The 12,941-nt window shown below is 37.7% G+C and overlaps 1 protein-coding gene across 1 annotated transcript in view; it reads right to left on the bottom strand.

Annotated features, from left to right (window-relative positions):
* Window positions 1-12,731, bottom strand: part of SMCHD1 (structural maintenance of chromosomes flexible hinge domain containing 1) — a 137,379-nt gene extending 124,648 nt beyond the window's left edge. Inside the window, exons 1-3 of the mRNA XM_037508775.2 lie at window positions 12,369-12,731; window positions 2,983-3,058; window positions 2,277-2,438 (exon numbers count right to left, since the gene is read on the bottom strand). Of these exons, the coding sequence (XP_037364672.1) occupies window positions 2,277-2,438; window positions 2,983-3,058; window positions 12,369-12,545 (415 nt within the window). The 5' untranslated portion in view covers window positions 12,546-12,731. The remainder of the gene's footprint in view (window positions 1-2,276; window positions 2,439-2,982; window positions 3,059-12,368) is intronic.
* Between the last annotated feature and the right edge of the window lie 210 nt (window positions 12,732-12,941).

The raw sequence follows: 12,941 nt of genomic DNA, 5'->3' as shown, positions 1-12,941 counted from the left end.
TTTTTAATAAAAGAATATCACAATCTGACCTCTCATTATGTGAACAGGTATGAAAAGAGGCAAGTTAAGAAGCCACTGCAGGAATCTAGGTGATATGATGGTAGCTCAGACCAACTTTTAGCAATGTAAGTGGTAAGAATAGTCATTTCCAGGTAAACATTGAAGATAGTGCCAAGAGAATTTCATAGCAGATCAAATGAAAGGTATGACACAAAGAAGAATCAATGTGATTTTTGGCCTAAGCAACTGGAAAAATAGTGATGATCAATTAGAACGGGAAAATTTTGTGTAGTTATGATTCAGAACTGGGTTCCCATCATTGACACTCAAGTGGAGATGCCATATGGGCAGCTGGATAGAAAAAACTGGAATTCAGGAGATAAGCCTGAGATTATTTTCGATATTTAATTAAAAATGACCATTTTTCACCACTTCCATTTGGGAGTCACTATCATAAAGATTTAATTATTTAGAGCAATGAGAATGAATGGGATCACTAAGTGAAGAAGAGAGAGATAAGGGACCAAGGAATAAGTATGGTGCCCAGGTGCATTTGTGAAGGAAACTCTATGGGGACTACACCTGAGGGGGGAAGGGGAAGCAATTATTGTTTAAAAATGACCAATGAAGTAAAAAAAAATAAAAACGAGAGATTAAAAAAAGAAAATGGGGAAATATCAGTTATATTTCAACTTAAAAAAAGAATAAACAAGAGAGAAGGCACTGAGTGAGGTAGAAAGAAAATAAAAATTGTGGTCTCTTTAAAAGTTAAGTAAAGATTACACTGAGGAGGAAGTAGTGATAAACTGTCAAATAACACTTCAAGTAAAATGAGAACTGAAAATTGATCACTGAATTTAGTCCCTGGTGACCCTCAAAGAGCTGGTATAGTAGAATGAAAAGGCGAGAATGGGAAGAAGAGAGACACTACTAATAGTGAATACCGTCAACTTTTTTGAGGAGTTTTGCTATAAAGAAAGAAAAAAACTAGATAGCAGCTGGTGAAAAAAGATTATTATGTATTTAAGATAAGAGAAGTTGAGCTTTTTTGTATAAACAGAAAAATGTTAGAGGTATTAAATATACTGTTTAGGGGTTCAAGATTTGATGTCACTTTGCTAAGTTCAAATCCTGGTACCAAAAGTTACTAATCCCCTTTCTTCATTTATCTGGAATCTCTTAGCCTCAGTTTCTTTTGCGAATCTGGGTCATTACCAATCATTAGCTACCACAGAAATTAAGGATTAAACAAAATAATGTGCATAAAGCTCTTGGGATATTGCTTGGCACTACATCTGATAGTAGTAACAGTACTGCTAGTACTCTTAAGATAGGTGTAAGAATGTGCACAAGAATTTAGTCACAAGAATATTCAGGCACTTGTAACAATAAGAAAACAGAAATCCTTAATATCTAACGATAGAACACCATTTAAATAAATTGTTATCTAAATACTGTATAACCATCAAAAGCAAACATAATGATATATGTAAAGATGCTTACTGTAGCTTAAACAAAAAAGTTGGTTACAGTAGTATACACCACATAAAACCATTAAAAAGAAAAAAATATATACGAAAAGGTCTGAAATGATAAACACCAATGTGTTAGTGGCAGTTATATTTGTGCAGAAGAGATACAGTTGTCCTTTATGCTCTTTTTGCTTATCTATGTTTTCTATTTTCCTACAAATTACGATGCATATATAATGAGAAAAACCACTTTTAATAAGAAAGTTTATAACAAACATCTAAATAGTATTTATCACTTTGGCAGGAAGCAGCAAAAAATACTCTCTAAGTCAACTGATCAAAAAGAAGGATAACAACTGGCAAGTAGTAAATGTGAAAAGAAATGACAAAAGAAATGGAGACCAGAACTCAAACCACTTATTATACAGTTAAGTTATATAATTTGCAACATAAAATATTTTCTCAACTGGACCAGGTCTACAGGAGGCCAGGACCAGTAAATCAGGAAAGTATATGGGTTATGGAAAGATGTGTAGGTAAAAGATTTCTTATCAGATGAAAAGGAATGAATTCTAACACTAGGTTAGTTTTAAAGGAGAGGGATCTATACTGTGAAGTAAGATGACTTAATCAGAAAAAGAGATATACTGTGATGAAGAGGTTAAGGTAAGGAAGTTCACAATGACTGGTGACAACCTCTAATAAAACATAATGAGAGAATTTTTAAAAAATAAGAGTGGGACATACAATCAGGTGTAAAGGAGATTAACAGTTCACCAAAATTATTATAAATGAAATACTTACGCAAAGGATTTTGTCCTTCACTTGCATAATATTCATACATGCCACTTTTAACCAGTGTGTCATAATGAGGTAGGAAGTCAATTCGTTCTTTTGTAGCTGTTAGTAGTAACTGGTCGACTGATTGTAGCAGGTATAGAGTGACTCCGTCTTTAACAGTTTCATCTGTAATCAAGAGAAAAAATCTTAAGGGATAGACTAGCAGCAGCAATATAATGAATTTATAATTTTGAATATGCAAATTATACCTAACCCCCAAAACAATTTATCTATATATTCATTTGTGTTCTGTTAAGGATGTCACTTGATAGGCCCAAATACTTCTGCTCATCTTAAACACTCAATTCTTAAGTTAAATCAAGAGGAACTACATCAGAGTGTATCAAAATAAATGAATGGTTAAATTCAAAAAGAATAAATCAGGCATGAAAAACTAACATATCCTGGAATCTGACTGGATAAAAAAAGTTAATGGGAGAATCCAAGTTATTTAGGAGAATTAGCTTCTTGAGGAACCACATAGAAAATCTGTGGCTAGATGTTGGGCAAGATCTGATCTTCTGTAGCCATAACTACAATCAACTACTCCTCTAAAACAAAATCATCAATAGTTTTAGATGCTTACCTTTATCTCTGTAAAAAAGCTATTGCCTTACAGTATACTAAAAATATTACATGTAAAAGCATGAATTTATCATTGTTTGCTTACCAAAATTATCGCAAGTAATTTCTTTCCTACTTGTTGTTGTAATAACAAATTTCTCTTCAGGTGCAATGCCGAGTGTCTGTCCAAAACAAAAAGAAAAACCATAATTATACAAAGGAACCAAATGCACTCTAAGTTCACAAGAATATGAAAATACTGATAATATAGTAAATTGTGTAATGACCACTGCATTTTTTAAGAATATAGGTCCAGAGATTTTTTTTTAAATTTTGCCTTTTCATAATTAAGCAAAATCTATTAATAAATTACCTATTTACTTAACAAGATACCCCCCCACCCCACCCTCACCCCCGCTATTATATGCCACATAGGAACAGAGAGGTCAGATGGGATATTTCAAAAAGGTTTAAACATAGCAGGGATCTCTCAGGTAAAGATATCTTATTTCATGTCCAAGTAAAAATAAATTTATTTGAAGCAATGAATTAACATAACATTTTTGTTTATACAGATTAAATATTTAAGTATGTAAAATCAAAAGTACTATAAGAAAAGAAGGAACTCCCTGGTGGCAGAGGGGTCAAATAAAGTCTCAGCACTATCAAGATATCACCAGCTACTACAACATGAGTTCAATCCCCAGCCAGGGAGCTAACCCCCATATGGCACAGTGGCTCTCTCCTGTCTTGCCCACTTCTCCCCTCAGCAGTGTTATTTCAGTAGATTCTGCTCACTACTCTGTCTCTAATGAATCCTCTCACCCCCACACCTCTGGCCTACACCCCAGTTCTTCTATGCATAAATAAAAATAAATCTTAAAAAAGAAATTAATACTGCACAACACTAAGGTAAGGCTAGTAGTGCTGTGCAGGATATCTATATTGAAGAATCTTTTATTTCTATCATAACCTCCTCCAAAAGAACTTAAAAATTTGAGGCAAATAATAAATTATGGGGGGAGTTACAACTGGAGACAAAAGTGTTCAGAAATCCAAGACAAAGATAAACAAAAAAGGAAAAAAGACATCAACAATCAAAAGGAGAAAATACAAATAAATGACCAATGAACACAAGAAAAACTGAAATTTTACAGCTAATCCAAAAATGAATTAGAAAAGTGAGATAATTTTACATCTTTAAAATTAAAAACATATGCTCTTACTAAAACTAAACAATACAATAATGTACAGTTAAGAGACTGACTTTTAACTAATCCAGACCAATCTTATTGCTGAATACAACTAAAAAAAATCTAGATTAATGATATTCAAGTCATTAGTAGTGATGCTAAAAACACTTATTGGTACTACTGAAACTAAGGAAGCACTTAAGGTCATATATCAACACTAACAAATAAAAAGCAAAGAATCAAACATTTATCCTGCTTTTTTTGTACAAACTGTCTTTTAGGGTGTCCAAACAGCTTTAGCTGTGGCAAAGTTGTTCTTCATTAAAGAATTCCAGGAAATAAATATATGAGGACTGGCTATCAGAGTATCACCATCAAAGAATGGCATACAGAGCAAAACTTTATTATGAAGGGATCCATCTGAAACCACCTGAATTCCACTACTATGATGTTAGTATTGCTAAGAGTAAAATGTCCATGAATTATATGCCTCCATGTAACATGAAGTACCACCACCATCTATGAAGTATTCTCGCCTTCTCACACTAAAGAAGTTGAACCTAAATCTCAATTACAAGTTTTTAGAAATAATTTCAAGTTTACAAGATATAATAGAGAGAACAAGTTAAATTACACCATAAGGGAATACAGACAAATCCAGAAGATAGAATATTAAAGAAAAACTCACTTGTATCTTCAACAGGTCAGTGTCAGAAAAAACTACAAAAGAGATTGAGGAAAGGGGGTTCTTCTCAAATACTCTAAATATTTACCATTATTATTTTAATTACGGTAACAGTGGTTTACAACAATAACTGATTTGGGGGTATAGATTCACATGTCTTCAGATCTATGTTACACCACCACCAGAACACCTATAATTAATCCTCAAACTTAAATCCACTGGATCCCCTCCACCCTGTCCCACTGATAGCTTTAATTCTATGGTCAGATTTCTTGTTTGGTTTAGTTTTTATGTTCCTTTGTTTTGTTTCTCTATATTCCACATGAGTGAAATCATCCAGTATTTGTGTTTCTCCTTCTGACTTAATGTCACGTCGCATAACCTCTTCCAGTTCAAGTTCATGTTGTTGCAAATGGCCAAGATTTCACCTTTAAAGGCTGAGTAGTATTCCACTGTGTATATACACCACAGCTTCTTTATCCACTCAAGTCATTGACCACTTACATTGTTTCCATAATGTGGCTATTGTAAATAGTTCTGCAATGAACATGGAAGTACATATTACTTCAAATTAGTACCTTTGCATCCTTAGGGTAAATAACCTAGGAGTAGGAATCCTGGGTTGTAAGGTAGCGCTGTTTTTAACATTTTGATAAACCTCCATACAATCTTCCCTAGAGGCTGAACAGTCTACATTCCCACCAACAGTGTACAAGGGCTCCCTTTTCTCCACACCCTCACTAACAGTAATTTCTTTTTCTTTCCTTTTTTTTTTTTTTTGACGTGGACCTTTCTCACAGAAGTGAGGCGATACTTCATTGTGGATTTGATTTGAAATGCCGTAAAATTTTTCTTCCTTTATCTAACAAAATCCTTTATTTTTTTCAGTTTTAAAAATCTTTTATTGAGCCTCTCTGGAGGCACAGGTGGTTCAGCACAGTGCTGTGAAGCTGTCTGCAACCCTGGAATGCAGATTCGATCCCAGCTGGCCTGGGAGATACCCACATGGCGCAAAAGACCTCTCCTGTCTTGCCTGCTGCTCCCCTCAGCAGTGTATTTCAGTTAGTCTGCCTGCTCTGTTCCCTGCTGTCTCTGGTGAATCCTCTCACACTCCCGCACATCTGGCCTATACCCTGGTTCTTGTATGCATAATAAATCAATCTTTAAAAAAAATCTTTTATTGAGGCAATACTGGTTTACACTGTCGCTTGTATTTTGGGAGTATAGCATCCTCCTTCAGGTATTATTACCAAAGTGTACCCACCAACAAAGCACCCATAGTTCATCATTATAGTCCACTATACTCTCTCCCCACTTTACTACAAATTTAAAAGAAGAATCATAAAAATTAAGGTCAATGTGAGGACCCTGTTGGTATCCTAATTTAATCAAACCAATTATTAAAAGACACTTTTGAAAGAGAAATCTGAACATGAACGATCAGAAAAGTTTAAACACTAATTGATGATGTGATAATAAAAGTGTAGGCTGAAGTATATAGGAGCAAAGCAAACTAAGACCTACAAGATGCTACTAAGACAAAAATGGCTAGTGGTATACTTGGTAACTGTTGAATCTGGATGATATGTCTATAGGGATACTACTATGGCTTTGCTTGAAACTTAAAAAAAAAAAAAACACAAACAAAAAAACTAGCTAAGACATGGAAACAACCTAAATGCCCCAAACAGATGACTGGATCAAAAAGATGTGGTATATATACATAATGGAATATTATTCAGCAATCAAAAGAGATAAACTCATGCCATTTGCAGCAATATGGATGGAGCTGGAAGGGATTATGCTCAGTGAAATAAGTCAGAAGGAAAGAAAAAAATGTCAGATGCTTTCGCTTATAGAAGGAACATAAAGAAACCATACCAGGGATCAGGGAAAAAAAAAAAAAAGACAAAGCTAGCTGACAAACTATAAATCAGAGACATTCAGTGGAGGTGGGGGAGGGAGAGAGGTCAAAACAGGAAGGAAGAGCACAAGAAACTATGGTGAAGGTTCACAGGTGTCTTGTTGGTGGTAATTTTATCAGGATTACACCTGAGAATGAACAACTATGTAAAAAAAAATTAAATATACTATAATAAACCAGTGGAAGTGAATTGCAAACTCTGAAACACGCCCACACATATATGCGTGGAGAGCTTGGCAAATAGGAGGAAGTGACATTACAAATTGGTAGGGAAAGAAAAACTATTTAATGAATGATACTGAGACAACTTGCTAATTCCCCCATAATTTATGATTTACCTCAATCATAAATTACAAATAAAATAAAATCCCAATATCAATATACACAAAAATAAATTCCAAGTGAATTAAAAGTTGTGCATTAATCCAAAATTTTAGAGGAAAACCTAAAAGGTTGATAAAATAGAGAAAAAGACTTCAGAAAAGATACAAAAAGTGCAAGCCATAAAGGAAAAAATGAGTTAGAGAAATTTTTAAAATGTATCATTCCTATTAAAATGGCAAAAATTTTAAGTCCTTACAATATAGGCATCTTTATAGGAAAACAGGTGCTAAGACTGCTTACACACTGCTAAGACTGAGAATCAGCATAATCATAATGAAAAGCAATTTGGTATACTTTAGTAAAACTAAAGATACACATATTCTATGACACTCCACTCTAGAAAATTAAGCTATAGATACAAACTTACCAGAAATAAGATTCCACCTGTTTAGCAGAAAATTCTCTTTACAGATGTTTATTAGTTTTTTAGGCAACCATGACGGTATTTTTGTTCACTACTATCTTATTTCTGTGATGTCCCAATTGTCAGATTGCATGCTTATGCATTCTATAGAACATAATTTGCTTGTATAATTAAGGAAAAACTAAGGGTCAAACAGAAGATGTATGTATACAAGAAAATTGTTTATATGTAATTTTTCCATATAATCTCTACATAATTTTGTTATTCAAGCAAAATACATAAGTCATCTTTTTGTGTCCTTTGCTTCATCTATAATTCTGTACAAAATTATTTCTTGAATTCAAATTTTATTCTAACTACAACTCAAATACTTGAAATATAAATTCACTGTTTTATATTACTCATTATGTCTTCATTCAAAATGCTAAACCCTTCTATTCCATAATTTAGTCTAAAGTCTATCTTATCAAACATAGTCTTTCATGCATTTGTACCAATCTGCTCTTGCATATATATAGATACACTTCCTCTTTCTCTACATGAAATGATTATATTCTACTTTGGCAAATCTCTATTAGGCTTTTTTCATTTTTATAAGAGCATTTCAATGCCACCTTTTTGGGTGTTAATTGTAAAAGCATATGATCTACCTTTAGTGGGTAATACAAAGTACCTGCCCTCCATATCCTTAGGTCACCTTCAAATGACCTGCTGCCAACTTCTGTCAAGTTATTTTCAAGAAATATTTATGAAAGGCTGTAACACACTTGAATGGATGAAATCCTAGGATATTTTAATTTCGTTCATGGATTAAGTCAGTCAGAAACTATATATCTGCACTGCTCTGGAACTCTATTATAAACTGGCCTTTAATGATTTGTGCTTCAGCATTATATCCCATGACTCTGTCCTTGAGTCACCCACATACTATAAACATCCATACCAGACTTGAACGAGAAATCTCTACAAAAATCTGGGTGATTACTGGTTAAAGCAGCTTTCATTATTATAAATAACATACACCCTATTTGGCATTGAGGACAAGAAGTAATCCTTCCTGTCTGTAAGAATGTTATATCACTCAGAATCTGTGAGGACTTTTGGGAGAAATCTTTCTCAAATCAAAGCTTCAGTTCCCTAGCATTTGGCATGTTTTTATTGTGGATTTTGTATCAATTATCTTTCCTCCTTTTATTTGATTTTTAGAAAACTCAAAGTTGATTTCACTCCTCAGCTTTGGGGTAAGATATTGTGAACTCTCATTTATTGATTCTCCTTAGGATACTGTTCTGTTTTTTCCAACGTCATCTTTTACTTATTTTTCTTTCCATCTTTTGGAATTAACGTAGCGTATCCTGTGAACTTTTTTTTTTAAGGGAGGAGACTAATTCATTTAACTAAACAGCTATAAACCAAATCGTAGGTAAGGCTAGCACTCTCAGGAATCACATAAAAGGAGCATATAGTATTCTAAAAAGTAGTAACAAAATAGTAGAGCAACAAAATATTGTGATCCACACAAAGGAAAAAGTAGGCCTTTTTTCCAAAATTGAGGATGGAAAAGAAGGTTTGTCTGGGCATATTTAAGAACTAGCCAAATGAGTCATTTTCTAATCTTGATTCTGCAAGACCACAGGGCTCACGCAGTTAATAGCTACTTACCACAGGTCTAAGGGCTTCTTCCAGATCTACCTTTTTCTCTTCCTTCCTCTTGATTGCTCTCCTTTTCCACAGGGTGAGCTTCCTCCAAGTAACAGTTTAGGATTTATAATACTTTCTGGTACTACAAATACTGCGGTAAGGTTTTTTGTTTTTTTTTTTTTAAGATTTATTTATACAAGCACTGGGTACAGTCAGAAGCACGGGAAGGTGAGAGAATTCACCAGAGCCAGAGTAGGGAGCGGAACAGGCAGAAGGACCGAAGTACACTGCTGAGGGGAGCAGCGGGCGGCAGGAGAGGTCTGCGTGCCATGTGGGACCCTCCTCCCGTGGCCGGGAGCAGCCGGGGATCAAACCAGCGCTGCAGAGGCTGCAGGCAGCTTTGCAACCCAGCGCTCAACCGCTGCGCCACCGGGGAGGCCCACTGCGGTAAGTTTTAATGAGATACTTTAATCTAGTGCACTATTTTGCTCACTCTCCTAAGAAGAAAATCAAGGCTTTGGTAACCAGCATGGGCACTGTGTTTTGTTTTGTTTTAAACCAAAACTTTCAAATCAAACAGACCTAGATCCTAATCCAAATTTCACTCCTTATTAACTGTATAGCCATAAATTTAATTCAGTTCTTCATGGATGTAAGGAAGTCAAGGCTATCAGTAAGGCAGCATAAACTAATGCTATTAAAAGCAGATTCTAGGGGCCTCCCTGATGGTGCAAGGGGTTAAGACACAGCACTATGAAGCTACTGCAGCACAGTACCCGCGGCCAGGGCAGCACAAGTTCGATCCCCAGACAGGGAGGTGATCCACATGGCACAGCAGACCTCTCCTGTCTCGCCCGCTCCTCCCCTCAGCAGTGTGATTCAGTCAGTCTGCCTGTTCTGTTCGCCCTCTGTCTCTGGCGAATCCTCTCAACCCCCATACCTCTGGTCTGTACCCCAGTTCTTGAATGTATAACTAAACAAATCTTTGAAAAAAAAAATAGATTCTAAAAACATTAATCTCCCATTTGTAAAAAAATTAGTTCTTTCCTCTCAATTTTAGACAAGCTTAACCTTCTTTTGCTCTTGCAGGAATGTGTGGAAAGGAAGAAAAAATTAGCCAAAGGAAGTATCTTTGGTTTTGAGATTAAAAGATTGAAGGAATGAAATAAATATATCTGTTCCCTATAACAGAGAACTTCATTTTTTGACAGAAAGAATATGGATTCTGGATTGGAATCAGATTTGACTATAACCTGTTTGACTTAAATAACCATCTCCAAGAGTTTCCACTTCTGCAAAACTAGAAGTTAGTAATACTTCCCCTATCTAACAGCACGGCTGAGACTTGTAGGTGAGAATTTATTTCTAGAGGGAGAATGAATCAACACAATCTTTTTGAAAAGCAATTTAAAAAATGTATCACAGGCTTTAAAAATGTTCCTGACTTGGGCCTCCCAGGTGACACAAGGGTTAAAGACAGCGCTATCAAGCTATTACCAGCCACAGCAGCACAAGTTCAATCCCTAGCCAGTCTGGGAACAACCCACATGGTATAGCAGACCTCTCCTGCCTCTGCTGCTGCTCCCCTCAGCAGTGTATTTCAGTACATCTGCCTGTTCTGCTCCCCACTCTCTGTGGTGAATCCTCTCTCACACACACACACCCTGGCCCCACACCTCTGGCTTATACTCAGTTCCTGTACACATAAATAAATAAATCTTAAAAAAAAAAAAAAGTTCCTGACTTTTAGTAAAGGATTCTCACTTCTAAGTTTCTAAACTAAAGAAAAGTAAAGACATGAAAGACTATGAATTCAAAGACGTCTATCATGGCATTACTTAAAATTACAAAAACCGAAAGTTATATAAATGTTGACAAAAATGAGACACCTGGTTATGTAAAGAGTGGTACCAAACCTATCATTTCTAACTTTGATTATGAAGACTTAAATTAACATAGAAAAATATCAACAATGTTAAGTGAAACAACAGAATATAAAGCATATATTATAGCTATTATTAAAAAGGGAGGGAGGAGGTTACAAAGAAATAATCCCAAATCCTAACAGTGGTTACAAATTTTAGTGAGTAAAAGTTTACTCTCTCCCTCTGGTTCCATATTTTTGTTAATGCGCTGATAATCTTACAGTAAAAATAGTTTTTTTGGTAGGACGATTTGAATACAAATTTTAAAATGAGCTTTCATTCCATTACTATTCAAACACATGGCAATCTGCTATCTCTAGGCACAGGATGAATTTTCCAGTTTATAAATTTTGTCTTCAAACATTCTAAGTTGGCCATTCATTGTGTGCCAGATAGTTCCAGCCGCTGAGAATACAGATGTGGACAAATCAAAATCCTTGTTCTCAAGTTGTTTTGTTTCTATGGGACTTGGTTTCAATGATCTCTACAATTATAGTTATATCACTAGACCAGTAATAAATCATGCTCCTACTAATGTTAAAACGCTGTTTTACACAAAGTTCTCTTTCCTTGGCGGCTTAAGTGCTTTTATAACTTAAAAAGAAGTGCAACTGGTTAATACAGAACATGACAATATACCTTCTTTAAAGCTCAGTCAACACCATCACCATTTCAAATCCACTAAACACAGTTGCAAGTGGGTTTTCCTACGTAGTCATTAATTTTTAAAACAAACTAATATAACAGATCTGTATCGTCTTTTGCGTTTCCGGCTACCCTTGGACTCTACCTTGGACATCCTTCGAGTCAGTTCAGGAACTCCCAAGGATTAAGGTTCAGAAAACCAGCTCCACCTGTGAAGCTGACTGGAGCAAGTGCTTGCCCTCCGGAAGGACCCTACCAGGCAGGGCCTCGAAAACCTTAACAGGATGACCCAGGCAATTACTGCATCATTTCATGAACCTGAGGAAAATCGACTCCAAGAATTTCACAACTTCTAACCATTGCCACAGACTTTAACAGAGTCACCAGGTATAACTTTGCTCTCCTCTTAAAAAAAAAAAAAAAAAGTACCACATGAAGACACAAAAGTGGCTTTCTTTATGGAAAGATGAGCTTGGACTACAAGGTCGCCAAGGGCCAATGAGACCCGAAGCATCAAACCTGGGCAGCCAGACCCTTCAGCCAAGGAGCCGCGGCTCTGCACTCCGAGGCCCGGGCCGGGACCGGGAGCATGGCGGGCCCCCGCGAGCAGCCCAGGCCGCAGGTCAGGGGCCGGGTGACAGGTTTATTGCCCTCAGGGAGCAACTTGGCTTTCTGGTGACCCTCCAAGCCGAACTCTCACCCGCGCATCCCTCCTCCAGCCCTCCGCGTACCTGACACACTGAGGCGCGGAACCCCGCGTAGTCGGAGCGCTCCCCGACCTGCAGCGGCCGGTCCCCGAGCTCCGACTCCTCCTCGCGCCGGTCAAACAAGTACACAGTCCTGCAGCCATCGGCTCCGCCGCCCTCTGCCGTCGCCGCCGAGGGCCCGCCGCCGCCCGTCGCTGCCATATTGGGGGAAAGGAGAATAAACAGCTACGGCGGCGGCGCGGCCGCGCTCTGGGTCGAGGCGCTGCTCCGCAGGGTGCCTTCAGCTCTAGCCCCTGGGGCGGCGCGAGGCCTCCACCCCGGCGCGCTGCAGCTCCTCCTTCCGCGGCGGCGGCCGCACCGCGAAGGCGCGAGGATCACCCGGGAACCGATTCAAACGAGCTCCTGCCCGTGCACCACGTCACTTCCGCGGCCCGCCGGTGCCGGGGTGGGGGAAGGCGCGCGGCGCCCTCTGCGTAGGGCCAGGGCCCGAGCCCGCCGCCGCCAACGCGAGGCTCGCCGCGCGAGCCGCCACAGGGCCGCCGCCGGAGACCGTGTGGCGCAGGAGGAAGAGGGGACGCCCGCCGCGCGGAGGGGGCG

Source organism: Talpa occidentalis, unplaced genomic scaffold (assembly GCF_014898055.3).
Source record: "Talpa occidentalis isolate TD23 unplaced genomic scaffold, MPIMG_talOcc4v2.1 talOcc4.13, whole genome shotgun sequence".
Taxonomy (NCBI): Eukaryota; Metazoa; Chordata; class Mammalia; order Eulipotyphla; family Talpidae; genus Talpa; species Talpa occidentalis.
This window is presented reverse-complemented; position numbering and strand designations above follow the sequence as displayed.